General features: G+C 41.5%; 2 protein-coding genes across 2 annotated transcripts in view; one reads left to right on the top strand and one right to left on the bottom strand.

The window, feature by feature from the left end:
- Nucleotides 1-16,893, bottom strand: part of camta1a (calmodulin binding transcription activator 1a) — a 272,264-nt gene extending 255,371 nt beyond the window's left edge. Inside the window, exons 1-3 of the mRNA XM_041945876.1 lie at nucleotides 16,869-16,893; nucleotides 13,006-13,107; nucleotides 2,916-3,019 (exon numbers count right to left, since the gene is read on the bottom strand). Coding sequence (XP_041801810.1) covers nucleotides 2,916-3,019; nucleotides 13,006-13,107; nucleotides 16,869-16,893 — 231 coding nt within the window. The remainder of the gene's footprint in view (nucleotides 1-2,915; nucleotides 3,020-13,005; nucleotides 13,108-16,868) is intronic.
- A 2,164-nt stretch (nucleotides 16,894-19,057) lies between these two features.
- Nucleotides 19,058-27,337, top strand: dnajc11a (DnaJ (Hsp40) homolog, subfamily C, member 11a). The gene is made up of 16 exons (XM_041946005.1): nucleotides 19,058-19,135; nucleotides 20,146-20,275; nucleotides 20,434-20,507; nucleotides 21,723-21,824; nucleotides 21,951-22,079; nucleotides 22,232-22,354; nucleotides 22,488-22,561; nucleotides 22,669-22,858; nucleotides 22,970-23,055; nucleotides 23,271-23,387; nucleotides 23,780-23,935; nucleotides 24,059-24,128; nucleotides 24,390-24,447; nucleotides 25,538-25,680; nucleotides 26,027-26,156; nucleotides 26,490-27,337. The coding sequence occupies exons 1-16, from the start codon at nucleotides 19,064-19,066 to the stop codon at nucleotides 26,513-26,515; spliced, it is 1,680 nt and encodes a 559-aa protein (XP_041801939.1). The 5' UTR covers nucleotides 19,058-19,063; the 3' UTR covers nucleotides 26,516-27,337.
- Nucleotides 27,338-27,849: the final 512 nt, after the last annotated feature.

Genomic DNA, 27,849 nt, shown 5'->3' with positions numbered 1-27,849 from the left:
ACACAACATGAGACTATTTCTGGAGCTGCAATTTCTGATTAATTTTATTATTGATTAATTTGACAATTATTCAAATTTTACTAAATGTCTTGTTTCGTCCGCCCAGCAGTCCAGAGGCATCCAGTTTACTGTAACGTAAGACAAGGACAGACAGCAACTTCTCACATTTCTGAAGCTGGAACCAGAGAATGTTTAGAATTTTTTGCTGGAAAAATTACTTAAATGATTAATTGTTGTAATAGCAGCAGATTAATTTTCTGTCTATCAACTGATTAAGCTTTAAATATCCCACACACAGCTAGAATAAACCACCTGATCCACTGCTATGAAGACCTGTGGACCTATGACATATCTGCTGAGAGTCCAGATTACATGACCTCAAAGCCCAACACCAACCATAGTTTTCAAACCTACAGTTGCCAAACTGTATGTAAAATATATGAGCGACATTAGCAGCTCTAACCTACCAGACCACTGAGATTCCTTAAATGTAAAAACTGGGAAATTAGTGCATTAAGCATGCTGAGCTAGTGCCAGAAATATGCACAGAATTGATGAGGTGTCACTTTCAGTAAGAGTCACACAATTGCACCGACAAGAGCCTCTCTGATCCCTCCCTTCCAGCCTGTCTGCCACCAATGAGGCACAAACACTCTGATTTGCATGGTCTGCACAAAAAAAGAAACGTCCTTGATTTTAGGAAAGGTTGCCTTGCTCTCTTCAGCTCTGGAAAACACGATCGGCATGCACGCCACAACACCACTGGAACCGTCTTTTTTTTTTTTTTTCCAATATCCCATATCCCTGAAATATGTCTCATATGATTAAATTTAGTAATAAACGAGAAGACATGCTAACAACTGTAGCCGACAGCATTTATCCCCTCCAAATGCTTAGACTTACATTTTGAGATCAATTTCAAAGCCATGTTAATTAATTTAGACTGCTAGCAGCACAATGCAGGTCAGACAGGGCAAACAAGTTACAACATCAGCCAATTAGAAACACACAAGCGTTATACATTTTTTTCATAATTGGGCAGGGCTAGCGAGCGAAGATATGACAGATGGTGACGTGGATAGAGACTGAAAGTGACGTACAGCGTAATAATGTATGTGTATTTCTGTCTGTATTAATCACCGCTGTAATTTGGTCTGTTCCGACAGATTCATGTCTTTACTACAGATAAATAATTCCCTTCATCTATTCTCTAAAACACAATGACTCCACAAAATCAGAGTAAAATAATATGTAACTGTATGTGAATGACAGATTGCCTTTTTGAATATCCTGTTCCTTAGGAACAAGCCTGTCTGGTGCCTTATCATCTGGTTGTTTTTCAGTCAATTAACTTTCATCACTGCAGATGACTATATTTATATGGTCACAATGTGTTAATCAAAAGCATGGATGGTTGATTTTTGCATATTGGTTTTAAGATTTGTCATGGTGTGTATTTAGGTCTAATTGCTCCCAGTTATTTTGAGAAAAGAAAAAAAAAACAGAAGAAGAAGCAGTTTTTCATCTATCAATAGCGGAAATGAAAATGATAAATTCGTCAACCTGCCCCCTGAGAAAAGGAGCAAGTTGGCAAATGAGTTCTGAGGCAAATGAAGCAACATACAGCAAGCCTCCGTTAGGGAAATACAACATATTTAAGATGTGTGTATGGGTTGGTCCGCTCGGTAAAATAATCCAAGCATGCAAATCAATTACTGTGTGTCTATATAGATCATGAAGATTAGTGAAAATGACAGCTGTAAATTAAATCTTTCAAAAAAAACATGTTTTTTTGTGTTGGGATGTTATTGCACATTGATTTAGGCAGCAGCAACTAATTCTGCAGTTCACTTTTCCAGGAGCTTCCACATTCTTACATAAAACTTTTGACGTTCTTATGTTTGTAATTCCACCAAAAATAAACCAGACAAACATTTTTTTAAAGGATTAAGTACTAAAGAAATAATTTCAAATGTCTGGCCTTTGGGATAAGACAAAGGAAGCCCATAGTTAAGGGCATCTGTGACATCTTCTTACAAAGCAAAGCGTTTTCCGATTTGATTTTCCTGAGAGAAAATGTAAAGTGGTGCGTTATCTTCCCTAATGTGATGCAAATATGAAATGCGAGACACCTTGAGCTTTCACGGCGGCAATGTTAAACACTGTTTATGTTTACATCAAGAGCCTCTCACAATGCTTGCTAAATGCAGCAGCAGTGAAGTTTGTTGAATAAGACTCAACATTGAATTGACATTAACCTTTGATTTATGCCAAACAGGGTTTCCTTGCAGATCCATAGCAAATATAAACAGGATGAGATAGATGTCCTACAACTATCTCAGTTTCAACATGAAGAAAGAGAGTTTTTTCTTAACTATGTGGTTTAGTCTTAAATGTAACCAAAAAATATACTGTATCACCATTGAAGGTCAGGCTATCCATGCAAAGCCCAGTGGCAAAGAATTCTCTATGTGAGGGAAAAATTTTGTGATGCACCTAAACAGAAATATCAGAGGAAGCTTCGGGTCAATATTGAGACAATCGATTTTAAGCTCAGAGCTTTACTGCTCAGAAATGCTCCTGAAGCTGCACTTTAAATGCAATAAATATAAATAGAAAAAAATCCTGTAAAACCTTTCATACGGTTAAAACAATCCTGCTGAGTCGTCCGGCTGCTGTGATCTGAAGAGGGATCGAACCAAAACTAAATACGTTAAATATGTCACGCGGTGAGAGGTTCACGTGACATACTGAAATATATAAAGTATGTGAGCAGCTAAAAGAAAGTCTGAAGAGAGTTCACATGGCGTACAAACTCGTCTGAAACGGGCCTGAAAGGGAAACGTGCCTTATGGACGAGTACCTAAAGAGATGGACTGAATAGAAAGCGGTGTGATAAGGAGCTGTGGCCTTACCTCATTAGTGTTCCACCGGTGTCTCTCCTTTGGCAGCGAGGTGCATTTTGGTAGACATTCAAGCAGCTTCTTGGGCAGGTATATTTTCAAATGTCCATGTTCATCTACAACAAGAGCGAGACAAAACAGAATATTTAGCACAGGCTTCATACCTTCTTGACTTGTCTCCCTCTTTATCAGTCTCTCTGCAGCAAAACGCTGACTGTAAAATAACTATCCCCCACTGAATTAGGAAATTAATTCAAGAATGGAGTATTGCATACATTTTATTTTGTGCTCAGCTAAATTATTTTACTATGAAATGCATTCTATCAGGGGAGTTCACTGGAAATCTTTCACTGTCAACTTGTAAAGGCTGTGTCTATTCATTATTTAGACACAATAAACACCCTTGAGTGATTTTATAGTGTATGGGGATTTAGTATGGGAATCTGTGTGCTGCATGCCAGAATGTGGTATATTATTCAGGGAAATAATTACAATTACCAGGCCCAATGCTTACATCATAATATATGTCGTTCAATGTAGAATTTACATTTCACAACCAGTTCACAAGCAGTATGAAACAGTACGGTTTAAAGGCGCCCTCATGCATGGATGCATTCAAATGTTCATCTCATTCTATTGCTTTCTTTCTGCTCAAATATGCAGATGGATTAAGTGTGAACAAATTATATTTGTTAAGGGAGACAAAAACATGTTGAATTTATAATATTGTAAAAAAAAAATCCCATTATAGTCTTCGGGTGTTTTTTATCACAACATGAGATGCAGGCTTATGTGGCAATAATTTTTGTAATTTACATACAAAATGGGGATATACTAAGCAAGGATCTTATCATTAATGAGTTTAAATGCAAAAAAAACTGTGATTGTCAATCACAGTTAGATGACAGAGGAACCCTCTTAAAGTTGGAGGCAATGCTTCAGTACTAAAATAAAGTAACAGCAGGTGCATCAAAAAAGTCTGTGTGGAAAAGGTTTGTGTTTCATTACAAAGGATGAATAGAGACTTAAGACTGTGTCATTGAGGAAATATTTCACCATGTGCATCATCTAAAACACAGCAAACAAACAATACAAGCTTGTTCCTGTAGTTATTCCTGTCCTCCACTCACACAGACTGTGAGAACCTGATCTTTTGAATATACCACACTTCTAATGCATTTGCAGACTGTAACACTGCAAATATTGGATGCAGAGTTAATTAATCCAGGTAATGTCTCGGCATGTGCAAATGAATCTGTTATTCAGTTTTAATGTGTGTGGATTGAACATAAATAAATTAACTAAAGGTAACGCAAAATATGGCATTTATATGCAATGCAATTTAGCTTGAAAATACATTGCAACTGGAAAACAACATTCTTTCACATTTATATAACTGTGGGTTAGCATACTAGGACGAGCAAAGGGAGAGACAGAGAAAAAGCCTGAATATGAGTGCTGACTATGGATCCCTGGGGTAGCTGATATCAGTGGTTGACTGGGAAAAAAGCGAAAAAGTTCAACCAAAGCAAAACACCACTTTAAAGCCAGTACAAATAAGCCAGTAGTGCACTTGATTATGGGGATATAACAAGGGTGCGTGTAGCTTGCTGTACATCACAGCAAGAACAGAGCGCTACTGCATACGGAAAATTCAACGGGAATGAACGCAGTAGGCCCACAGAGAAGGACCTGGCTTGGAGCATCTGAGTGTAATGTGTAAGGTGGAACATCATCGTTCCCAAAGGAGAGCAAGAGTATATCTGTGGTGTCTGCCATTTCCATCTGTACCTATAATTCTGCATGTCTGTTTTATATGAGCTGCACAGGTATCTGTAATCATTCGCTTCGCCCAATTAAGAATCACATACAGCATCTGCTCCTTGGTACCACCAGAACCGGAAAACACGCTGCAACTGAATGATCCGAGAGCTACAAAGCAGCAAAGGAAGTTGTTTTTATGTGCAGACGTATTATTGCACAGCTGTAGACTAGCTTTAATGCAGTGCCACATATTTGTTATCTCTCGCTAAAAGGGTCAAGAAGAGCCAGGGCCTTCAGCGTTGAAGCACACTGACAAATAGGAAATCACACTGGATCCACACTTGGACGCAGCATGGGTCGGTACGAAGTCTTGGCCATCTCCCATCTTACAAAATGTGCTCTAAAGATTTGCTCTTTGCATTCGACAGGCAGCAGCAGATACATATGGCAAGTCTGTCTCTGCGCAGATTATTCAGGATTCAATGCTGCCCCCTGGCAAACCCTCCTATGACACCACTGAGACAGAGCTGAATTGGAATATGTCTCAAGTATGTTGAGGATTTTCTCACAGAGAGAGTGGAGATAGAAATCTACCGTAGGGGGATATGTCGGCTCAGGCTGCCAGCAGGTTAAAATTTGCGGGATGAGGATATACAGCACAGAGGATCATGACAAATGCAATAAAATCTTTCACTTGGTATTAATTATTTCACAACCTTATAATTACAACGGTCATTGCACAAAATGTTTTTGGCTCTATGACTCTCTCTGCCATGAACCCCTGAACTATGCAAAACACATCCCATCTCAGTATGCTGCGCACACGAAAAGGTGACACAACTGCAACATGCATTTTACTTTGAAATGCCAGTCTTGTATTTGTCAAGTAACAACCCCCCAAGCAACAGAGCAACCTGTGTAAACACTGCAGGACTAACAAGATGTTAACTGGGTTTCTCTTAATCCCTCACCCTTACATGGACGCTCCTGAAATCAGGTTACTGCTGAAACTGGGGATTGATCAGATTACTAATGTGCATGTAAACACACTGAATGTGAAAAGACACAACTCTATTATGAAGACATTCCCGTAAGACCCCAGCATATATCCAGCTGTTACTTTTACAGCAGACATTTGTGACATAGAAGAATAATTTCCATTTCCATTCTTGAAAATGTTGTGTTGTGAGCATATTGTAAAGCATAATCTCATTTTCTTATACTTACCATTGTAGAACATTTCACCTGTTTCATTAGCCAATAAGCTAATGTTAGCAAGCCAATTAAAGCCACAAACCTTTTGTTTTGGAATTACAGTTTAAATAATGCTTTGGGGGATGCAAACAGGAAGTATACTGTTGCCATGGAGTCAATTAATTAGGTCTGGGCTACAACCTGACAAGTTAAGCCGCATTTTTTAAGCTTACATTTTGGTAAACTGCAGGTCCTGTTTGGATGTACAAACCACTATCACTGGATTAATTTTCATACTGAAGAAAGCAAGCGTCTTTTTTCTGATTTCTAAGCAAATTTATGGGCGTTTTTTTGATGGATTTTGCCCTCAGAAGGTTTATGTCACAGCAGATCTAAGCATATGTGTATCATATCTGTGCATTCAGATTTGATTGAGTTATGCCTCGGAGCAGGAGTGCAATTTTTGACACTAACTGCAGTTATCTGGGACGCTAAGGGTTTTGAAATACCTTAATAGCCTCCATGAGCTGTGTGCCACGTCCACTGCTGCAGCTCCAACTGCTGACCGTGTTGATAAGCAGGCCAAATTAGGGGGCAAAACTACGGTTTTCAGAACAGCAACATGCATCATGTCCCTTTCCCCTAACACAGCCTTTGCATCACATCTTTCTCTGCATGCAGGCTGAAAACCCCCTGCTGGAACACATATATTCAAAAGTCTAATTTAGAGATTAATCTTAAAAATACAGACCAACAGTGCAGTCAGATTGGATTTGATATGATATAATAACTATGGTCTTAAATTGCTGACTGTCGGTCTGTGATGGTGTTCACATTATGGGTGAACAAGAGGCACCCTTTTGTATCCACAGTCTCCCGTTTATAAGACAATGCTGCAGGAACATGATGCTAAACACACAGACGAAGCAAGTAAGTTGTCTTCATGGCCAAACTGTGGACAGTTCTTGACAAGCCAATTCAGTCACCTGACCCCAATCCAAGCGAGCATGTGTTTCTCTCGCTGAAGACCAGACTGACGGCAAAAAGGCCCCAAAACAAGCAAGAAATGAATATGGCTGCAGTACAGGCCTGGCAGAGCACCGCCAGGGAACACGCCAAGTGTTTGTTGATGTCTATGGATTTCAGACAGTCCTTGAGTGCAAAGGATTTTGAACCAAATAGCTAATATAATGTCATTATATATTTATTTTTATATATATTAAGACGCCTGCATTTTAGCATATGCCTTGTACTATGCGGAGTCACAATACACAAATTAAACCAGCATCACCAGTGAAAAAGCACTTGGCATTGCATTTATTTAATTATTATATTCAGTGTTAATTTCCACTGCTAAATTAACACTGAACTATATGGAGGAAAAAGTAAGGATGGCAAAAAAAGGAGGCTGTGCAACCTGTCACATGGTCCATACACAGTAGAGGCCTTTTACCAGCCTATAGCACATTAACATCAGATTATACAGTGGGCCACTGTGTTCAAGGTTTAATCTATTTCAGATATGGATGACTGTATTACTTTGAAGAACAGGCTAACTGTTGTCATGTCTCAAACAGTGTACTGTGCTTTGTGCTGTTAAATAAACCATGTGTTTTAGATGTGGCTCTTATTTTTTAGATGTTCAGTGTCGGCCTTCTCTAATCTGGGAGTCCTTGTCTAACTTGAGAGGGGCCTTGTTTTGGTAGAAGAATGTTTTTTTTTACGGTGCTCTCAAAACACACAACGGTGAACTCATCATAACTGCTGTCGAGTGCTGAGGTTTCCTTTCTACAGCGTTACACTCTCGGAGCTCTTAACGGTTTTATTCTTTCTGCTGCTATTTATCCACACAAATAATATTTCAGCTGCTCTATGTCTGCTGCTCCTTCCACTGGGCATTTCCACAGATGCGAAGGAGAAACTGTGAGCGTTACAACAAAATGTTTCTTACTAATTAAAGATCCGTCCACTGTGGAAATTCACACATATACTGTAGATTGTGCATCAGCTGAAAACAACCAACAGGCGGATAGCTGGGATGCCAGATTTGGAATAGGTTTACAGAATATAGAAAAGCTTTTCCTAATCAAATTGTCTGATTTGATCAGTGCATAAACAACAAATTACCCACAAAATCCTGGCTTTGAAAATGTAAATTTAGCTTTTTTTTTTCCTTAGCCAGAAGCCCATCAAAGCCTGAAAGGAACTGCACTTCTTTGCATTTCCTGTGGACTCCCCTGTAAGGTTTAATATTTATTTTGGAGTCTAAACAGCAGGCTTAATGACTGTCTCTACATTAGCCAAGAAAGGGATACACAGAAAACTACTATTTGGTTGTAAAACACTAAAGTGCAAGACAGGCTGATACCAGAGCTTGTTACATGAGAGGATGTGCTGAGCTGAGCTGGCACGCTGGAGCCAATTACATTCTAGGTCTTGATGAGCGAGCTCACATACAAAAGGCTAAACAGGGAGAGGAGCTCTGTTCAACACAGGGGCTACAGGTCTGCAGCTTTCATGTTGCCATTTGTGTGCTGAACAGAGGCAGCCTGTGCATGCCCCTTCATAATTCACATCACCCTCCGTCGAATGGGTATAAAGATATATATTTCTGTGTGCTGATGTTTGGATTATCACTGATCCTGGCTGCTAAGCAAACACTTGGGCCGAATTTAAGGGTATCTGTCATGCTAGCTTGCTCCAGCCCCACCCTAGAGACGAGAGCGAGGGTCATGAGACTGGAAAGGCTGACAAAAACAAATCTTTAATCAATATCCGAGCCCTGAACGCAAAACCCTCTCTCTTCCGTCTCTGTCTCAGAGCGCTCTGGGAGTGACAGTTTTTCTTTTTAATCTGTGCCCACATTGTGGAGAAATTGCAAGCTAATGTTTTGGCTATAGATCATTCAACAAATCGCTGCTGGCGGTGCATATCCAAAGTAACAGTTTGAATGCAAGCATTTTCCCTAACAGTGCAGTGGCTAATATGGTTTAAGGATGTGGAGAGCACTGTAACAGTGTCTGTTCCTTTATAGCTGCACCTGCAATACGAGGGAGGTGAATTACAGAAGAACACACAGTCATGTGGATAAACATTTGGCTCTCATCTCTGTCCAGTAAGAAGTGCTGTGAAACTGAATTAGGCCTATGGCAATGTGTGTTATCATTAGGTTGGATGACAGCCATCCACTGGGCCGGACCAAAAATGCCCCTGAGAGTTTAGCTCCAAAATTAGCCCGGTTAGCCAAATGAGCTTATCTCAGACATATTTTATCAACTGGGTTGAGAAATTTCAAGCTACCAGAAACAAAGACGTACTCCTTTCTCTGCTACACATAAACTGAAGCCAAGCGACGTGCTATCACTGGCAGTGAATGATGCTGCACGTAGATAACAAATCATATAGCAAACCTTTCAAAAGTCCATCAAGAGGTTGCCTGCTTTGCATATTTCCCAAAATGGTGACTATACTTTAAATGAGTTTATTTGCCGACACTGACTCTCGTAATAAAAGAAGCTGCATTGTTTCACCTGGTGATTCACCCTCATTTGTTACACCCCCTGAAACTAACAATGGCGTTTGTTCCAAAAGCTTACTTTTGAAGAAGCAACAGACATTTTGATCACTTAATCCCTGCATTATATGGACAGAATAACACTCACACACTTATGCATTCACAGTGAGAGGAACAGAAACAGCATAACATCACGTATTATTTAAATCATTGTACTTGCATATCTAGCGAGGGATTTTGAAATACACTGTTTCTACAGCATGCAGTTTCCTTAAAAGGGATGTGAGAAAATGGGCATTGAAATGCGTGGACATGACGAGGAACGTAGTCTAATCTAAATTTAAACAAGCCACAACTGGAGTGCGTGGGATGTGACATGCACAAAGCGTAATGAGCAGATCTATAGGAGGAAAGATGTCAAACCAGCCCGACGACAGAGTTCAACTTCAGATCAAAGGCAAAGGTGCAGTGGCAGGTTAACACGGCGAAAGCGGTTACAAGATGTTGGCAGAGGCACAAAAAAAAAAAAGAAATCTCGACAAAAGAAAGAATGCGGTCGAATGAGAAGGAGAGGTGAACTCAAACAGCCACGGTGCAGCGGTCGACTGATGACATGCTGTCAATTAAAAGAGATCAATCTGGTTGTGAGAGAGTTGTGAAAGAAGAAGGAGTAAAGGTGGAGGAGGGGGGAGTTAACCGGCAGGAGACTCTAGCGATGGTATTTATAGTGATGGGATATTATGGGATATTGCCCCTGTAGCCTTCAGATTAGGACACTTTCCTATGATTCAGCTAAGCCCCCAAATTCTCGCTAACGTCACTAGTCATTTGCAGCCGAATGTCATGACTTACAGGCTCATTTAATGTCTTCAAGGCAAAAAAAAAAAAAGTATTAACCTAAAACTCTAATATGTAATCAACTTCGTTGTAACATATTGCAGCTTTTGTCAAACGTCTCTAATGTCACAAAACTTTGGAAAAGCACTATTTAATTTGCATATGCTTTGAAAATCTATATCGCTGATTTCATATTGTATCCACGAGGAGGACTGATGGTACTTGGCCCCCAGTGAACAGAGCACTTGATTAGACCACTTGATTAGACCAAAGTCTATAGCCTACTGCTTGTGGGAGATCCTGAGCTGAGCTTTACAACAACACAGGGCAATATAAGGAGTGTCAAATTTCCTTGGCAGTAACGACAATGATTGGCCCATAGTGCAGAGGCTGGTCCCCCAACGGCCTGATGGGGACACGGAGATGCATGCAGACTTAAAATAGCCATGTATTAGTGCAGGATATCTTCATCATTCGGCCTATAGCCTGTTCAAAGACACTCTTATATACAGGGAAATTACTAACCGGCCACAAGCAAAAAAACAGTGCTTCTGAACTTCACTGTAGCGTTGCTATGTTGCATCAAAACTACAACAACGAGAACATTACATGGCAACAGCTGCTGCAAACGACGCAAACAGTGTTTTTTCCCCTCGGTGGGAAAGACGTCTGAATGGCAGTAAGAGAACTGAATTACACTAACTCTCACTGTGCATCATATTTTATGCAATTGTGGTATGACCACACACGTGCCGGGTGGCAGAATTCATTGTTTACATTCCCTCAGTGGCTATACCCTGGACGTACTATGGCTCCGTGTGGTTATAATAACATAGTGTAATGTAGTATAATAAGGGAAGACTGTCAAAAAGTCAAACAGCTGAAAAAAAAAAGCTTAGGCCTATTACTGGAAGTTCAACAAACATGCACACACGGTTAACTGCCTGCAACAAACTGAAAATGACTCTTTATGTGTTCTCAGCCCTCACCAAGCTCACCCATCCATAAAAATCCCATCTCAAGGAGAGCAGAGGTGAGGTCTCTCTCTCACACACACTCCCTCTCTCTTGCTCTTGTTCGCTTTCACTTTCTCCCTTTTGCTTACACATGCACGCAAACAAAGCCCTTCTTTCTGTGTCATAACTACTCCCACAATTACTCAGACGATTACTCAGATCAATGGTTTACCTGCCTGTTTGAGCCGCTGTATTCTGCTGCAGAGTATCCTGGTGAGGCAGAAAAACCTCCGGGCTGAACGCATTAAATAGGGTGTCTGACATGGGTACAGGATACTGTAATACCACGCAATAACATGAGGGAGAATAGCAAGACTCGCAAAACCTATTGTCAGTCACAGCTGTCACACATGAGGGGGTAACGCAAAAGTCTATCAACAAAGTCCCTGTTACAGTATGCATCCCTGTTTCATAGATCTGCACAAGCAGTCCCCTGCCATTAAATCTCTCAAAACATTCTCTTTCAAAAAAATACCAAAAAGCTTTTGGTGCAGCAGAGCTCTCCCAGTGACAGGCATCGAGTGAGGAGCCTAACAAGGGGTTGGGGATGATTTCAGGCTCTCTATTTAGAAATGACAATACATGAGCACACTTAATTACCCACTCTCTAGTCTAGATCAACAGAGTCTTCCAGCAGTGAAGAGACTGGTGTATTTATTAACAATGAAGGGGCTCCTTTCTGCTGAGAAACAATCTGCTTTGCAGACGACGGGTAGAGACAGAGAGTAAAAATTCAGACGCATTTTCTAAAGAGGAATGGAGGGAAAATCACCCACAAAAAAAAAAAGAAAAATCAAGACTTTGGCCTATATTTCTGACTGATTTGTTTTGGTTGTGACAGAAAATAGCACTTGTACACAGACTTGTAAGTGCACTGAAGCAGTTCCCACAGAAGCTGGTTTTTACAAGTCATAAAAACCTCAGCTATGATGTCGTGTCGTCTTTGTTCTTTGCCCCTAGTCTACTGTTCTCATAGAGCAAAAATGTAATGAGAGGGAGGCAAAGGCAAATATTAATCCATCTGAGGGAAGAAACATCACAGGATGCTGTTCTTTTTTCAGCAATGCATAAATATTTTTGTCATACACGATTTTATTTTGCAAGATTTTAAAGTCACATTGTTACAGGGTAATTCTGGTATTTTTAAAACCTGAGCACCATTTTTTTTACGTATTTTGGGGTCTAATAGGTACAAAATGCTTTGGAACCTCAGTTGGCAGCGAAATGGGCTGCAATGGCTGCAACGTAATCCTTAGGGGAGAATACGTTCGTCAAAGTACGTCCACTAAAAGTGCTTGTTTTTGCCACTGACATCCTCAGATTGTTAATTAAGTGTCAGAGAGCATTATCTATTTATGCTCTATGAGAGCTGTTGAATTACACTTTAACTTGGGCAGACCCACCCCCACCCCCCCACCCCCCATCAAATACAGGTTTAAGAAAAGCAGAGAAAAGGTACAGGGCCATAATTGATGGCTCAAAATGTAAGCTTTCTCTCTGAGGGTCTGCTCAGGTCCTGATCCCCTGGCCTCAACCTGAAACAATCACTCTTAGTTAACGACAACACTTCAGCTATTGACAGCGTGATCCCGTAAAGCAGACACTTCAATCAACAGAGCAGCCGGAGGAGGTGTTGTGTTGGAGGAGAATAAAAGAAGGAGGGGGCATGGGGACGGATGAAATCAAGAAGTAAATAAATGAATCAATGAATGAATAATAGATTGGCCAGCGAGTGGCCTCTTGGAGCAGCAATGCAGTATTAATAACTGACTCTTACTGTTCGTCTCTGTGTCATCACTGATACTCTTAGGTGGACCATGGCCAGCATAACACACTGCTGATCTGTACATTCGATCCGGATTACGAACTTTCTTCAGTCCTTCAGGAGGCAAAGAGAAAAGTAGAGAAAATCGAGGAAAAGAAGCATTCTCCCAGCCTGTGATAACTAAGCAAACTCCCCATGCAAGCAATATCAACAGAGGCTAGACAGTATATTGAAATACATTCAAAACACACAAGAGCTGTTGGTGAAAGTATGATGCTAGTAATCATAATAATATTAATAACAAAAAGGTTCATAGATCACAATGAATTTGTCTCTTGTCATTTAAAACAGTGAAGATCTCTATAGACTGGATATTTTTGTGCCTATAAGAACAGCGAACAGTAATAAGGGTCACTGTGGGTCCGGCCTGGTTTGATTCGAGTCAATAGCAATCAGTGGAGGCCGTGCAAAACAGTCAGTAAAGGTCTATTACAGGCAGGCGTTAAGAACGATACGTCTCAGCAACCACAGGCCGGACCGGGGTCCCATCCATCCACACCTCACTGATTCAATTAAAAGGCCTGGGGGGGAGAGGGGGGGTGCAGCGCCTGATTCAACACAAAACTGGGAGAGCAAGTTGTCCGACATCGCGAGGAGGTTAAATTCATCCTTCTTTACAAAACAGCCGAGAAATATTCATACCATTGCTGCACAAGCACTTCTGTAAGTTAATGGCTGACTGCGTGCTTGCTTGATGTTTTGCTGCCGCTTCACCCTGAACTTTGAGTGAAATGATAACATCATGGAACTTTCTAAACTGCACCCGCTTGAATATAGAAGGGGAATATGACTTCCTGCACAGCTGAGGCCGCGGGCCTAATTCGCCACATTTTAGAAAGTGGCCCTTGTTGATTGTTTCTGTCGTAACTCAAGTTCAACCTGCGTTAGATTTGTGCCGTTTATTTAACGCACCTGTGTGAGCTTTAGGTGTCAGGAATCTATCCCTTCATCGTCTGCCTTGCCTTTATCTGATTTCAAATTACATATTCTGCATTGTTGTGCTCGGTTTCCAAAAAAAAAAAAAAAAACCTGACAGAATCAGCATTAAGCTTCAGATGTTAAAAGCATCAACACAGTGTTTCCTTTTCTGGTGAAATGTTAATACTGCGGCTTGTGTTTACAAAGGTGCTTGCTTCGTTTCTCAAATTTAGCGCCTCGTGCAGCAATGTTTTGTATGACTATCTGCTCTGGAAGATACATAAGACCATTGGCTATAGTTTTATCTAGAGCAGGCTCAGTGTAAGACATATCAGGCCTGTCTTTGCAGTGCCCTCCAGGCCTTGTACTTAAAGTAACGGACCCACAGTGCTTTTTATGAGTGTGAAGGAAAAAAAACACCCCCAGGGGCCCTGACAATCAGTTAGGCTGGAGAGAAATACCCCAGGATGTAAACATTACACCACTGAGTGAGACTGGGTCATGGCCCCTGGGTTTAACGCAAGATGTAACCCTCAGTTGTTATGGGCCATCATAAGACCTGCCAAACAACTAAGAGAGATCAGCACTGGCCGCATACCACAAGGACAAAAGGTTAAGGAAACACTGCTCAGCTCTCTCGCGGGCTAGCCGACATCCAGGGACACGTCATGTAAAAGCTGCAATAGTGGCGTACATTCGAAAGCGTGTTCTCCATTAATGAACAGCCAAAACTGAGAAAAGCCGGATGCAGGGGTACAGATTCGGCGTGACAGCTCTATGTAACCGCTTTAAGGGCCGGGTTTACATGAGACGACATCGCGTTGATGTGAAGGTATGAAGCACTCGCTCTCTCTCTGTGCTCCCCTTGCTCCTCCTCCTCCTTTTTCCACTGACCGGCCTCACAGGAACACTGAAAATAACTTAACCTGCTCAGCAATGGGACTTTCAAGTCAGGGTTTTCAGCGAGAGCTCCCTGTGTTGGAGAGGCACCGAGATTAACAGCTGGGGCCTATTTGTTAAGTTCGGCTATGTAGATGAATGCATTAGGACTATACACCACAGTGAAGTCATTACTATCATAAAACCAGATGTCTTCATTTTTTGTCATAGCCACAGACAGATCCCTCATATAGTAACTGTGCTTCTGTAGCTCAATACCACCCCCTGGTGGGACTCTGTTTAGTGGTTGGCACACTGACATCCAAACTGAATTCCCAGTCTTTTATCGTGTCCCCTCACATGGACAATTTGTTTACACTCGTTTGAAACGTTAAAGTAATCCTACATCAGGAACAGTTCATGTTTCAGGTTGCTGACACCAAACTCTGACAGAGGTCTGTTGAATTTTCAAGCCTGCAGCAGCACGGTATGAGCAGCTCAGAAACAGCTGGGCCGAACGATTTACGTAGAAATCTTCTCCCTCTCTCTCACTCTCACAAATTATGCAGCCAATTTTAAGGTCTAGGATGACTCTTTTGCTCCACCCTAAGGGTCAGTGTGAATCAATAAATATAAAAATACCACAAGTTTAGGGGAGGAAGCAAGAACATGCTGTATTACTGATCTATCATTCGACTCAGCTCATGAAAAACTCAAGTTAAACATTCAAAAGTGTGACATAACTGAGCCCATAATGAAAAATTGACATAAACACAAACAGGAAAATGCAATTAAACATGCACATAAGGTTAACAAGCTCAGGTACGTTCCATGAGAGTCTATAAAATGCATTTTTAAGTTGCTTCATGTTTATGTCATCCTCGTCAGACGTGAAACAGAGATGGTAAATACATAACTCAAAAGCGAGTACTTTTAGAACAGATGGATTACATCTTATCCTCATCTTCATACATGCGTCGTTCAGCTACTCACCCAGAAATTCCATGGGCCCATCTGAATGAGAACAGATCTCTTATGCATATGTTTTGCAGTAAAACACCCCACTAAACAGGAAATAAGTAAGTCTAATGCCTTTCATTTTAAGTTAGTGAGCCGTATGCAATAAGCTGAAGGGGGGGGGGGCGGGGGTCATCATTTTGTCCTGTGTGTAAAGTAGTTTAATGGGCAGGCTGCTGGAAATCCTACTTTCCATCCACCCTGTTTCCTCTGGTGTGATGGCATTTCATTTCCAGTGCGACAGGGCACTGCGAGTCGAGCGGCCACTGTGGCGTTTTCATGCCCGCGTCTCAAACCAAATACAGGCCAAGTGCTCGGCCAATTGGCATTTGGAAAACATAATATTTAAAAATAAATAATGATAATAAAAAAAAATCCATCACTTGTGACTCGCAAACACTGTTCGCTGCATGCCAAAGAAAATGCTCGCGCTTCGGGGAGGAACTGAACCTCTCCAAGACGAAAAAAAAAGAGGAAAAACTAGACTAATAAATGTGAAAACAGATGTCCAAATGATCGTGAAAATGCTCCGGAAAGAAGCGGCTGCAGAGAGAGAGCCGTGCTGACAGACAAACTAACACAACCACGCCGCTTTTTTAAAGCTGGGCAATAAGGGAAGAAGTTAGTCGATGCCAATGACATGTTGTCATTAACTTAGCCTTGTTGTGAACTACTTGAATTGCTCGTCGTTTGACACGAATCCAGAGCGAAATGAACGCTAAACGCGACACTTTCGCCACGCGGGCTGTTTGTCCCCGTGGCGTGCTTTAAATGTGGGCTACGATGGGAATAGTAGCTGGCTAGAATGCAAGCTAATATTAGCTGGCTAGGTGATGTCTCCACGTTTTAGCTGCCTCTTCGGAGGAAAACAGCGGAGCCGTTTTCCACCCGAAATTTCCCCGCTCGCCCTCGCGCGTGTGTCGTCCTCGCGCGGAGTTGCGACTGTTCTACAATCACACGGCCGACATACTGGTGAATTAATCCCATTATATTTCTCTTACCTTCCGGCTTGTTTTCGGCAGCCATTTCCCCTTCACGCGCAACATCCTCCTCCTCCTCACGACCGTGGGTACCACGCGCGTGCACGGCGAGGACAGCACGAGGAGGGACTGGAGAAGCGAGCGGCGAGTCGGTCCGGCCGAGGCGAACTTACCATTGGCTGTGAGGCGGTGAGTGACAGAGAGGCTCCGGGATGAAAACCACATCTCCCCTCACCTTGACACCAGCAGCCGTGTTTTTGTTTTTTTTCTCTTTACAGTGAATTTAAAACAGCTCAGAGGCGCTGCAGGTCTGCCATGACGCTTTTGTTAAAAGATGGTGACGCGTTTATTACATTAAAAAAGAAGGATAAAAAAAACTTAAAGCCCAGCAGGTGATGCTACACTCACTTAAAACTAATTAGATTGTGAATATTAAATGTTTGTCTTTGAGCCGTCCCACTAAAGTTGTTTAACACTGAATAAACGATGACAAAAAAACTGATCTCCAGTCATCTGTTAGTGCGTTAACATGTTTAACTCTTTACTTAAAAAAAAAAAAAACCTTCTGCTGATCTAAACTGATCATGTCTTACCCCAAATATTCTATATAGCTGATGCCAGACCAGTCATTTTTGTGTAATCATCCACACAATCCCAGGTTAATATCACTATATTTAATCCACTCAGTATCAACGATGGGTTCCACCCTTTTAGAAAATAAACAATAAAACATATCAGATGTACGTGAGACATATCAAATAATAGTCTGCACGGTCTATCAATCAACTGTCCAGATGTCAGTTTACATTTGAAAGCCTGTGCACCGGTTTGTTCCCTTGTGGACGTGTCTAACTGAATTTCAAAGAGCTGCACCCTGCAGGCTGCGGGGATTTCTAGGAGACGTGGCTCCAACCACTTAGGGGCTGCTGGTGAAGTCCATCTAAATAATTCTGTCAGGTAGTGGGGGACGCGCAGACTTGAAGACCACTGCAAACACAGTTAACGCTGTCAAGGTTTTTCAACTTCCACCGATGACAATGGTATGGCCACGCGAAATGACTACAGCCAATCTAATTACAGATCATTGCGCTTAATAGACTTCGCTTTTGGCACTCGCGTCAACTCCAGCACTTACGGACAGCCTTCATCTTATATTAACAGGCTGGTGGCCGTCGGTGCTGAAATGCAGTTGGAGGTGGTGGTGCTGAAAGGACAGCTCCTCTGCAGCCTCCTGCTCGTGCGCCTTGTGCAGTCGACGGCTTGTTGTTACTGCGAAGAAAGTAATAATGAACTAATGAAAGACCTAATATGGTGAAGTGATTTTCTCACCCCTTGCTTGGGTAGTTCCTTGTTGGATAGAATGCAGACAAACATCCCTTTAGAATTAAGCATACATGCAGGCTGTCTTCAATATTCATTTTATGGCACCGATAATGTAACGCTGCATTCAAATTAGTGTTTTTCTAGCTGGGAAATTAAGTGACAATGCTACAATAATAACAACAGCAGTAACATGTTAATCATTTTGGGAATTTAAAACTACAAACGATCGTTTGTGGAGCATGAAAAAATGACTCTAGTTTTTAAAAAGATTGCATATGTAGCGTATATCTCCGCACTTTTCCTCAGAACAGCGCATACAGTCAGAGAGATGCAGAGAGACGAGCTAAAAATATGGTAAAGCGCACATATGCACGCAAAGGGGACACAAATAGACAATACGAGCCAGATTACATAATAAAATAATAATGAGACAGGGGAAATAATGAAACTTTCCCAAGAACATCATGGAAAAGAATTGGTTAAAATCAGTCTTCGTAAGATAAGCTTTATATGAGTCCCAGATCTTAGAGATAATCTTGGATTTACCCTTAAATGAGCATCTAATCTTCTCCAAACCCAAACACATCAGCAGATCTATTCTACCCAGTGTCTGAATGGTGGTCAGGCGATTTCCAGTTAACACGAGAATAAGCATAGTCAGGGCCGCAGCCCCACGCTGAAGTCCAGACACGCAGTAAAACTCCATTAAAGTCTTTATTTTAAACTTCAAAATAAAATATATATATAAAAAAAACACGTAAAAGACATGAACAAACCATATGAATATCGTTGCTGAGTTGTTATTCATCCCTAGCGCCAGGGGGCGACAGAGTGCGCCGCGAAGTCGGATGAGCGATGTAAATGACACGAAGAAGAGATGACCGGGTGTAAACATGGCGTCTGCCTTGGACGATGATGAGATCCTTAATGATGATTATTATTCCCTGCTAAATGTCAGGAGAGAGGTACAGCATGCAGTTGTGAAGTGAACAGATGTTTGTGCGGGTGAACGTAGCAGTCATTGTATAAACTTTTCCCGGTTGATATTTAACGGTTACTTGTATAATCACATGTAACGTTAGCTAGGTAGCTAGCTTGTGACCCTCGACATTGGTTTCTATGGTGTGACTCTTCGGCTGGATACTTTACAAGACATACAACAGGTTGTGGGGTTACGAGTTTACCGACAGGAGTTGTCACTTGAAGTAAAATAGAGAATCCCGTGCGGCAATATGGGGATTAAAATTAACAAACTGGCTGTTGCGTTCAATTTCATGATAATATATTTGACTGTAGGAAGTGCTAACTGCTAATGCTACAACTTTACTTCAGGGCTTCACCATGAAACACTTTCAGTGGATCAGTTATGGCTGGGGATCACACGCTTTCGGACTTGATCATTTTATTTGTAAGGAGAACATTAAGTTGACATGGAAAATGACATCTTGACAAAACAAAGTGGCACAACTTGTGGCACAGGGATATTCTGTTCTCCAGAGTGAATGTGCTGCAGTTTGCATGTTCTCGTAATCTGTGGGCAGGTAGAAGATGGGAAAAATAATTACATGACGAACTATAAATAATATATTACAAAATGTTTAATCCATGTCATTGTATGTTATGCACAAAAACACAATATGAGCTATGTCAAAAGTGAAGTTAGTTAGGCTGACAGGAGTTTAGGTCTGCAACTAACAATTATGACTAAAGTCTATCTGCCAACAATCTAATTAGAATCAGAACTGAAGCAACAGCAAGAAGTTTCTGGTCAGACTGTTTATTACGAGCCATCTAAATGCTGCATGACATTTTAGCAGGGTTGCAAGGCTTTAAGAAGTTGAAATAAGTGAAGTGATCAGTACATGAAAGTGCAAGTGGGGGAGTTCATCTGTAGCAACATCATGCCGTGTGTTTTGTGTGTTTTCCCTGTGAGTTTCCTCTTTCACATTTTCACCATTTCATTGTTGTGCCTCAGGCAACACAGGAGGAGCTGAAGGCGGCATACAGGCGGTTATGCATGCTGTATCACCCAGACAAACACCGGGACCCTGAGCTAAAGCGTCAAGCAGAACAGCTTTTTAACCTCGTACATGAAGCTTATGAAGGTAGGAGAAGCTTTGATCAGGTCATGTGTTCCTTTATCAGCCACACATGAAGCTGAAAACTTGAATGTTTTATGGTGGTCTACATTACAGTATTTAGAAACACCATTCTATTCTGATGGTCAATATTATTGGTGGTTGTCCATGTCTTGTCTTTCTAGTGCTTAGTGACCCACAAGCACGAGCTATTTATGATATCTATGGCAAGAGAGGACTCGAAGTTGAAGGATGGGAGGTAAGTCCATTCCTGACTGTAGTGGCTAATAATTCCTGAACAAGCCAACACATGTAGTTGGAAGCCATGCTCGCTGTGTTGACCGACTGTCCACTGTTTATTATGCCCAAAACACACAATGACACACCTTTGACATACAATACAGACGGGAGACTTGAGTTCTGGTTTTCACAACCACGCTTGCCCGGTTACCTCATACATTTTTTTAAAAATAGTGTGATGTTAGCCAAATGCAAGCATAGTCAAATGACAACAGAAACAAATCTATTTGAGAGCAGTCTCTAACTTTGAGAAGGTGAGGTGCAGACCAGTGTGAGCTTCAGTCCAAGTCAATCAAAATTACAATGTGTTGCACAGTTCTTCTGCAGCACACTCTGCTTTATTCACCTCACCAAATGTTTTCGCCTTGCGTTAATCAGGGAGTTGAGTGTTGTGTGTTTTGCATTTGCATCCATGAATGACTGCTTTTTAGGAGAACCAAGATTTATATGCTTTGTTAGCATCCTTCTCTTTGGAATGCATTTATACCAGATATAGTTTGGATAGAACATTTGTTTGTTTGTGTCAGCTTTAACAAATTGCTTTTAAGTCGACACTTCTTGGCAGTTTGGTGTGCTTTACAAAAATCATACATTTCAGCTTTCAGTTAAATTTATATTTGACCATGTGACTTTGGACCATGTTGATTGTAAACTAACATAACAACTCAGATTTACATTTTGGAGTTAATAATAATCATGTTTTGAAAACCACCTGTAGTGTGCCAGTGGAAATGTCAACAGAAGAGCATCATAAGAAATGACACACATAAAGGTTGATCTCAGTCTTGGTCAACTTTACGGTCTTGACTTGAGAATAGTTTTCTCATGAAATAATACACCGCTAATCTTTAACCATACTATGCAGCATAATATTTTGGCATTGAGCCTCATGACATAAAGCCTGCATTCTTACGACAAGACTTTCCTGTTCTGTATGACAGCCCCTCTTTTAACCTGCTTGAATTAGTTCGTGTTTGGCTTCATCTCTCTTTACTAAAACCATTGAATATCACCATGTGTACAAAATATGACACTTGTATATATTTTTGCAGGAAGGACATTTGGGAGCGTGAAATTCTGGCGAAATTTATTCTACTCTAACTCTTCATGTGCAGCCTGTGAAGCAGCCAATCCACCGTTTGCTTTGCATTGAAATCATATCTCCTTACTCCAGGTGGTGGAAAGAAAAAGAACCCCTGCAGAGATTCGAGAAGAGTATGAGCGTCTTCAGAAGGAGCGAGAGGAGAGAAGGCTTCAGCAAAGGACCAACCCAAAGGTATGTTCAGGGGAAGATAACAAGCCTCACATTGAACTGACTGTAAAGTAAAGAGGCATTAGGCATCCTGTGCTTATATACACCATTAATTAACACAATGTTAATTCCCAAACCTTCTATTTGCAGGGAACGATTAGTGTGGGTATTGATGCCACGGACCTCTTTGACCGATATGAGGAGGACTATGAGGATATGGTTGCAGGGGGAGTCCCACATGTGGAAATCAACAAGATGCACATATCACAGTCCATAGAGGTAGTGGGTTGCTCCAGATTCTACATTCCAGTTTTTAAGCGGCATTTACTACAAAAGATTTGAAGCCACAGTCAAACTCATGACACTTGTTTGGGAAGATTTTGGAGCAAATTCTTATCAAAGGATTTATCGCTTTATGTGTTCTTCTGCAGGCTCCACTCACCACAAAAGACACAGCCGTTTTGTCTGGCTCCTTGTCAACCCACAACGGGAATGGAGGTGGCACCATTAACTTGGCCTTGAGAAGAGTCACCTCAGCTAAGGGTTGGGGAGAGGTATGCCGCATTCTCCCTGGGCACCACACACGCTTGTTCTGTAATGTATACTATAAATGGCACGCTTTCTTGCCCGTGTGGCACAGCATGCAGCAACATTTTAAGATGTGCAACGTGATCTGTGTGCACGCAGGTGGAGCTTGGTGCTGGAGACACCCACGGACCTCTCTTTGGAATGAAGATATTCCGAAACTTGACGCCCCGATTGTATGTGTTGAGATGCAAGAGAAAATGAATCAGTGCTCTGTATTTATTTATTTTTTTTACGACATCGTGAAGAATTCGCTGATTTGTTCTTTTCGTTATTGCCGCAGCTTTGTGACCGCTCAGTGCGGGCTCCAGTTTTCATCCCGAGGCGTGCGTCCTGGTTTTACCACAGTGTTGGCCCGTCACTTAGACAAGAACACTATGGGCTATCTGCAGTGGCGCTGGGGGATCCAGTCTTCTATGAACACCAGCATAGTCAGGGACACCAAGAGCAGCCATTTCACCTTCGCAATGCAGGTTAGCAGCCAGCAGTTATATCAGACTTCAGTGTTAGCCAAGACATAATTAAATCAACAGCTGCTTCTCGGGGTTGTGCCAAAATGATTGTTTACTTTTTTGTCTGTGCAGCTTGGGATTCCTCACACTTTTGTGATGATGAGCTACCAGTACAAGTTCCAGGATGACGACCAGACGAAGATTAAGGGCTCAGTGAAGTGTGTTGTCAAATGCAATATGTGTTATTTGGAGAACTTAATCATAAATTTATATTAAGACCTCTGTTATGGGTTATAATTAGATTTTTTTTTGTGTGCGTCAGTCTGTTTGTACAGCAGCTGAAATCCATTTACGTATGCACTGTTTGTAGTTTTTGTGCAAGAACTGACAAATTCAAGTAAACTTTGACTACATTTTTACCTTCATGTTACAGATCAGGTTTCTTTGGGACTGTGGTAGAGTACGGTGCGGAGAGGAAGATCAGTCGACATAGTGTCCTGGGGGCCACCGTCAGCGTGGGAGTGCCTCAAGGTGTCTCCCTCAAGATCAAGTAAGTTCAGCTCTTTGCTCCGGTTTCCTGTGCGGTGTGGGTTCCAGAGGTTGACGTCCCTCGGGATTCAGGACGTGACACTGAGTCAGCCAGTCAGATTCATTTTCAACAAGTTTTGTCTGCGCTGGGGTGCATCTTTTGAGGGTGTGGACACAGGATGAGATGCTAGTTTGTCCAGGGAGTTTAAACGCTCTAGCATTTACAGTATACTTTTTATTTTTGGACACTTCATAGAAAACCATCAAAGGCACATATCACACAATAAATTCTCTAAAGCACACAACTCACTGTCCTGTCTGACCTAAAGTATGGCTCATATTTTCATCCCGCTGTGTGTTCATTAGACATTTCCACAAATACCACATGGGGTAACGAGTGACTTCTATCTGCAGACTAAACAGAGCCAGCCAGACGTATTTCTTCCCTGTTCACCTGACTGACCAACTCCTGCCCAGTGCAGTGTTTTACGCCACAGTTGGACCACTGGTTTTCTACCTCGCCATCCAGCAGCTGATTATTCGCCCCTACGTGCGGGCCCAGAAGGAACAGTAAGAAGCCCTCACTTAAAGTGTTTCATGCAAGAAATGTCATTGCAAGAAGCACGACATGTATTATCATGGCCAGATTTTATGAGCTAGTTTAATTTCTCCATTTATCTTTGAACCCCACAGAGACTTGGAGAAGCAGCGGGAGAGCTCGGCCTCTAATATAGCTAAGAAGAAACAGGAGGCAGAGGCTGCCGTGAGTATTTTACAGGCTTACATGTGCAGTAGCTGCGGTGCCAGTCCTACACGGTGGTTTAGCATTAAATAAGAGAAACAGGTGTCTGTGGGTGACTGTCAAGAAATATTACAAGTCTCACACCGGTCAGACGAAAGGGGCTGAGATGGGATTAGATGCAGAGTCTTAATGAAATTCATTAGTATAATCCATACGATGTGAAATCTCATTGTTTGTGTCTGTCTCCTTCCCTTCCTCTGTGTGCCTTTTTCATCTCTGAAGGTCTTGCTCATGCAGGAGTCTGTGCGCAGGATTATTGAAGCCGAGGAGTCTAGAATGGGTAAGATCAGTAATATTTTAGGGATGAGCTTATCCTGGGAATAATGTTTTTTAAGCAGGTTGTGAAACTGTTTGATTCTCTTCCACTCTGAACGGTTTTTCTGGCTTTTTCGGTGAAACATGTTGATGCCTGGTTGAATGTTGAAGTGTAATTACTGAGATCCGGTGCCCGTTTTCCCAGCATGAAGCAAGACTAGTCTGCCTTTAGGGAACATTTCATGGCTGTTACATTTTCTACCAGTTAACACGTCAAAAAAACAAACAAACTGGAGCAGAATACAGGGTTTTAGTGATTGTCTTGAGCATTTCACTGAAATCTAAAGGGACTGTACACCTGGCAAACACCAGTGTGTGGCCCTTTCCATTGTAGTATTAGGAAAGTTACTTTGTGGATCGTGTCGGGTGTGAAGGGATAACATTATTAGGGGAATCGTAGTTCAGTGAATTTTTTTAATGACCCTCCAGTGTCTCTTTCGGCTAGTGATAATTGGCGCTTTTCAGTTTGCTTTTGATAAGTACGCTAACAAAAAGCTCTCGGCAGACAGTATAATTTTCACCGGGGGGAGTTTGTCAAGTGATAATTGGCTTATGACACCTGTCACTGTAGAGGTTGCTTTGATTTTAGTATCATCAGAGGTCCCCTAGACTTTGCACTTGTAAAGTAACCGTTAATAGCAGTGTGTGTGTGAAATGACACACAGCTGCTCTTCTTTAGTCAATGGACTACACTTTGTGAAATGGTTCCGGTATTGTTTATGCAGCTTGCAATTAAAATTAATTGTGCTGTCTTTTTATTATATACTTGCAAAATGATTTTAACAAACAGGTCTCAAAAATGACACCAGTTCTGTTATAAAATATGTGGTTAAAAGTGCTGGCACGCAAGATTCAAATTGTTCTATAGTGAAAGGGTGAGTTTGTGTTGGACTTTCAATATTCATTCATTCAGAAATCTGCTTGTATTCTGTCTGTCACTTGTATTCTGAACACTACTCTAAAACCAAGGTGGCCTGTTTGGTGGCTAATAACACATTAATACATTCAGTTTTCCATTGATTGACCGTATCCTTGATGCTGCTTCATTTAACCAGGTCTCATCATCCTCAACGCCTGGTACGGCAAGTTTGTGACAGACAATAGCAGAAAACACGAAAGGGCAAAGGTCATTGATGTGACTGTGCCACTGCAGTGTCTGGTGAAAGACTCTAAACTTATCCTCACTGAGGCTACAAAGGTAAGCATTATTGCCTCATCATTCTCTGTATATGTTGTTTATTTTAGATTTCTGCACTACCTCACTTATTGTCTTATTTGTCTTTTTTGTCCTCGTTGAACTGTATGTCCTTTTTTTCTATGCTAGCACATTGAGTGCAGTGTGCAAATTCCTTGTATGTGCACATACACAGCCGATGCAGATTCTGATAAGTAATCCAGTGCAAGTGTTTTGCTAGTATATAAAACATTCATATATGCTCACATACTGGTTAAAAAGGTGTCGCAGTGTTACAAACTGATATCCTCGACTTACTGTATGATGAGTCAGTCTGCAGCTGGTGCATGACCTTATGTTTTCTTTCCAGTCGGGACTCCCTGGCTTCTACGACCCCTGTGTGGGGGAGGAGAAGAGCCTGAAGGTGCTGTATCAGTTCCGCGGAGTCATGCATCAAGTCCTGTCAGGAGACGCAGAACCACTCAGGATACCAAAGCAATGTAAGCGCCACATAGTGTACATACAGCACAGTGACTCCGTGGGGATTGCATCACAGTTTTTCTCCCTTTACTGCAGCATTTAGCGACTTCCGTGCAGGTTTAATGATTCGTTAGATCATATACTCTCTTTAACTGTCTAACCTGCCCCTGTTTCAGATGTTACTGGCAGCAGGGGAGATTTACTTGAACCCCTTGCCTTTGTAGATGCGTTTGATGCAACATATTTAGAATATTTTATCTCCACTCAGAGAATGTCTCCTAAAATCCACTGAGCTATATTACCTGCCAGCAGCGTTATTTCTGACTTCTTTGTTCTTGTTTTCCGCCGTGCAGCTCACAGGATTGATGCAGACACATAGGAGCTCCTCCGCTGACCAAAAAGACTCGTCTCTCAGCTGTCTGACAGAAGATGGATAAAGCTCTTTTAGATACGACGTGGATTGAAGTCCTTGTTTCTCAGAAATCGTGCATTTACCTTTTGTCTTTATATTCATTTAAATATGCAGAGCAGCGTAAAAGCATCACAGACTGGATTGATGATAAGTCAGTTCAGTACCCATGGACAGGGTAGTGGCCTGCATGAAATTCTAATGTGACACCAAAATCAATGGCTACTATCCTGTTTCCCAGGTCCTCTAGCCTCCTTGGTATCCATTTATTTTTGGTATGGCTTGTAATTTATGATGGAGTTCTATGTACTGTATTGTACACAAACTGCAGTGCCTCTGATTGAAGACATGAACGCACCTCTGTTTATTTGCCATATTATTAAAATCAGTCTGTCTCATGTTGCTTAACCATTTTGGTACTTTAAAAAAAACAAGCTGTGTATTTTTTGTAATGCTTGTAAGATGAAATGTTTTCGATAGTTTTGGTTTAACCCAAGCAGTTAAAGGAGCGGCGGGTAGGATTTAGCGGCATCTAGCGGTGAAGTTTCAACCAAATGTGGCGGTAAAATACGGCGGAGTCCGTGGAAGAGGCAACAAAAACAAAACAAATCTCATTTTCAGGCGATTTTCCACTAATGAAAACATTAGATTCCATTTCTGCTAATATATCCCCTAAATCCTACACACTGGACCTTTAACTTGGAACATCCTTTATTGTTAGCGTGGTAAATGCAAGACAACTACTGAACTGTGAATTTGAATATGAATGTGGTGGAGAGTACAAAAAACAGCTACACAAAGAGGAGGCAATAAAAAGGAAAGAGAGGAATATCCGCCAGTGACAAAGGTGCTTCAGAATTAGCTTGTCATGGGAAAACTGCATCTGGAGAGTGTTGTGATTGGATAGAGTTTAGAAAGAAGAGTTTATCACTGTCATTTTAAATTTATTCTACACGGCAATCATCTTCCACTGATGACTGCGTGCAATCTGTCTCTGTCAGACAAACTGTTTAGTCATTTATACTGCAGGTCTTTTTCCCCATGATCCTTCCCTTGATCTGGGTGAGATGCTCACGAAGCTTCCCTCCCTTCACTTGTTTGCCTGTTAGTGTGCTATAAATAGCGAGGAGTGGATTAACTGAAAGCACCACAAGACCAAAGATTGTTTTACGCCCTGCGAAAAATGCAAACCAGGCTTTACAAGAATCGTAACGAGTGGATGATGAAACGAGGGCAGACGTAATGACTGAATGATTCCTGAAACGGCAAAACAGCGTCTTAACAATGCACGAGTCTTCAGATTG

Source organism: Chelmon rostratus, chromosome 10, assembly GCF_017976325.1.
Source record: "Chelmon rostratus isolate fCheRos1 chromosome 10, fCheRos1.pri, whole genome shotgun sequence".
Taxonomy (NCBI): domain Eukaryota; kingdom Metazoa; phylum Chordata; class Actinopteri; order Chaetodontiformes; family Chaetodontidae; genus Chelmon; species Chelmon rostratus.
Note: the sequence above shows the minus strand (reverse complement) of the source record. Positions and strands in the feature narration are given on the sequence as shown.

Bases quoted from the DNA above. Each gene is read 5' to 3' on its own strand.
- dnajc11a (XM_041946005.1), top strand. From the start codon at position 19,064: ATGGCGTCTGCCTTGGACGATGATGAGATCCTTAATGATGATTATTAT. The intron at 22,080-22,231 runs GTAGTGGGTTGC...GTTCTTCTGCAG, and splicing joins ACATATCACAGTCCATAGAG to GCTCCACTCACCACAAAAGA. The intron at 25,681-26,026 runs GTAAGCATTATT...TTTTCTTTCCAG, and splicing joins TCCTCACTGAGGCTACAAAG to TCGGGACTCCCTGGCTTCTA.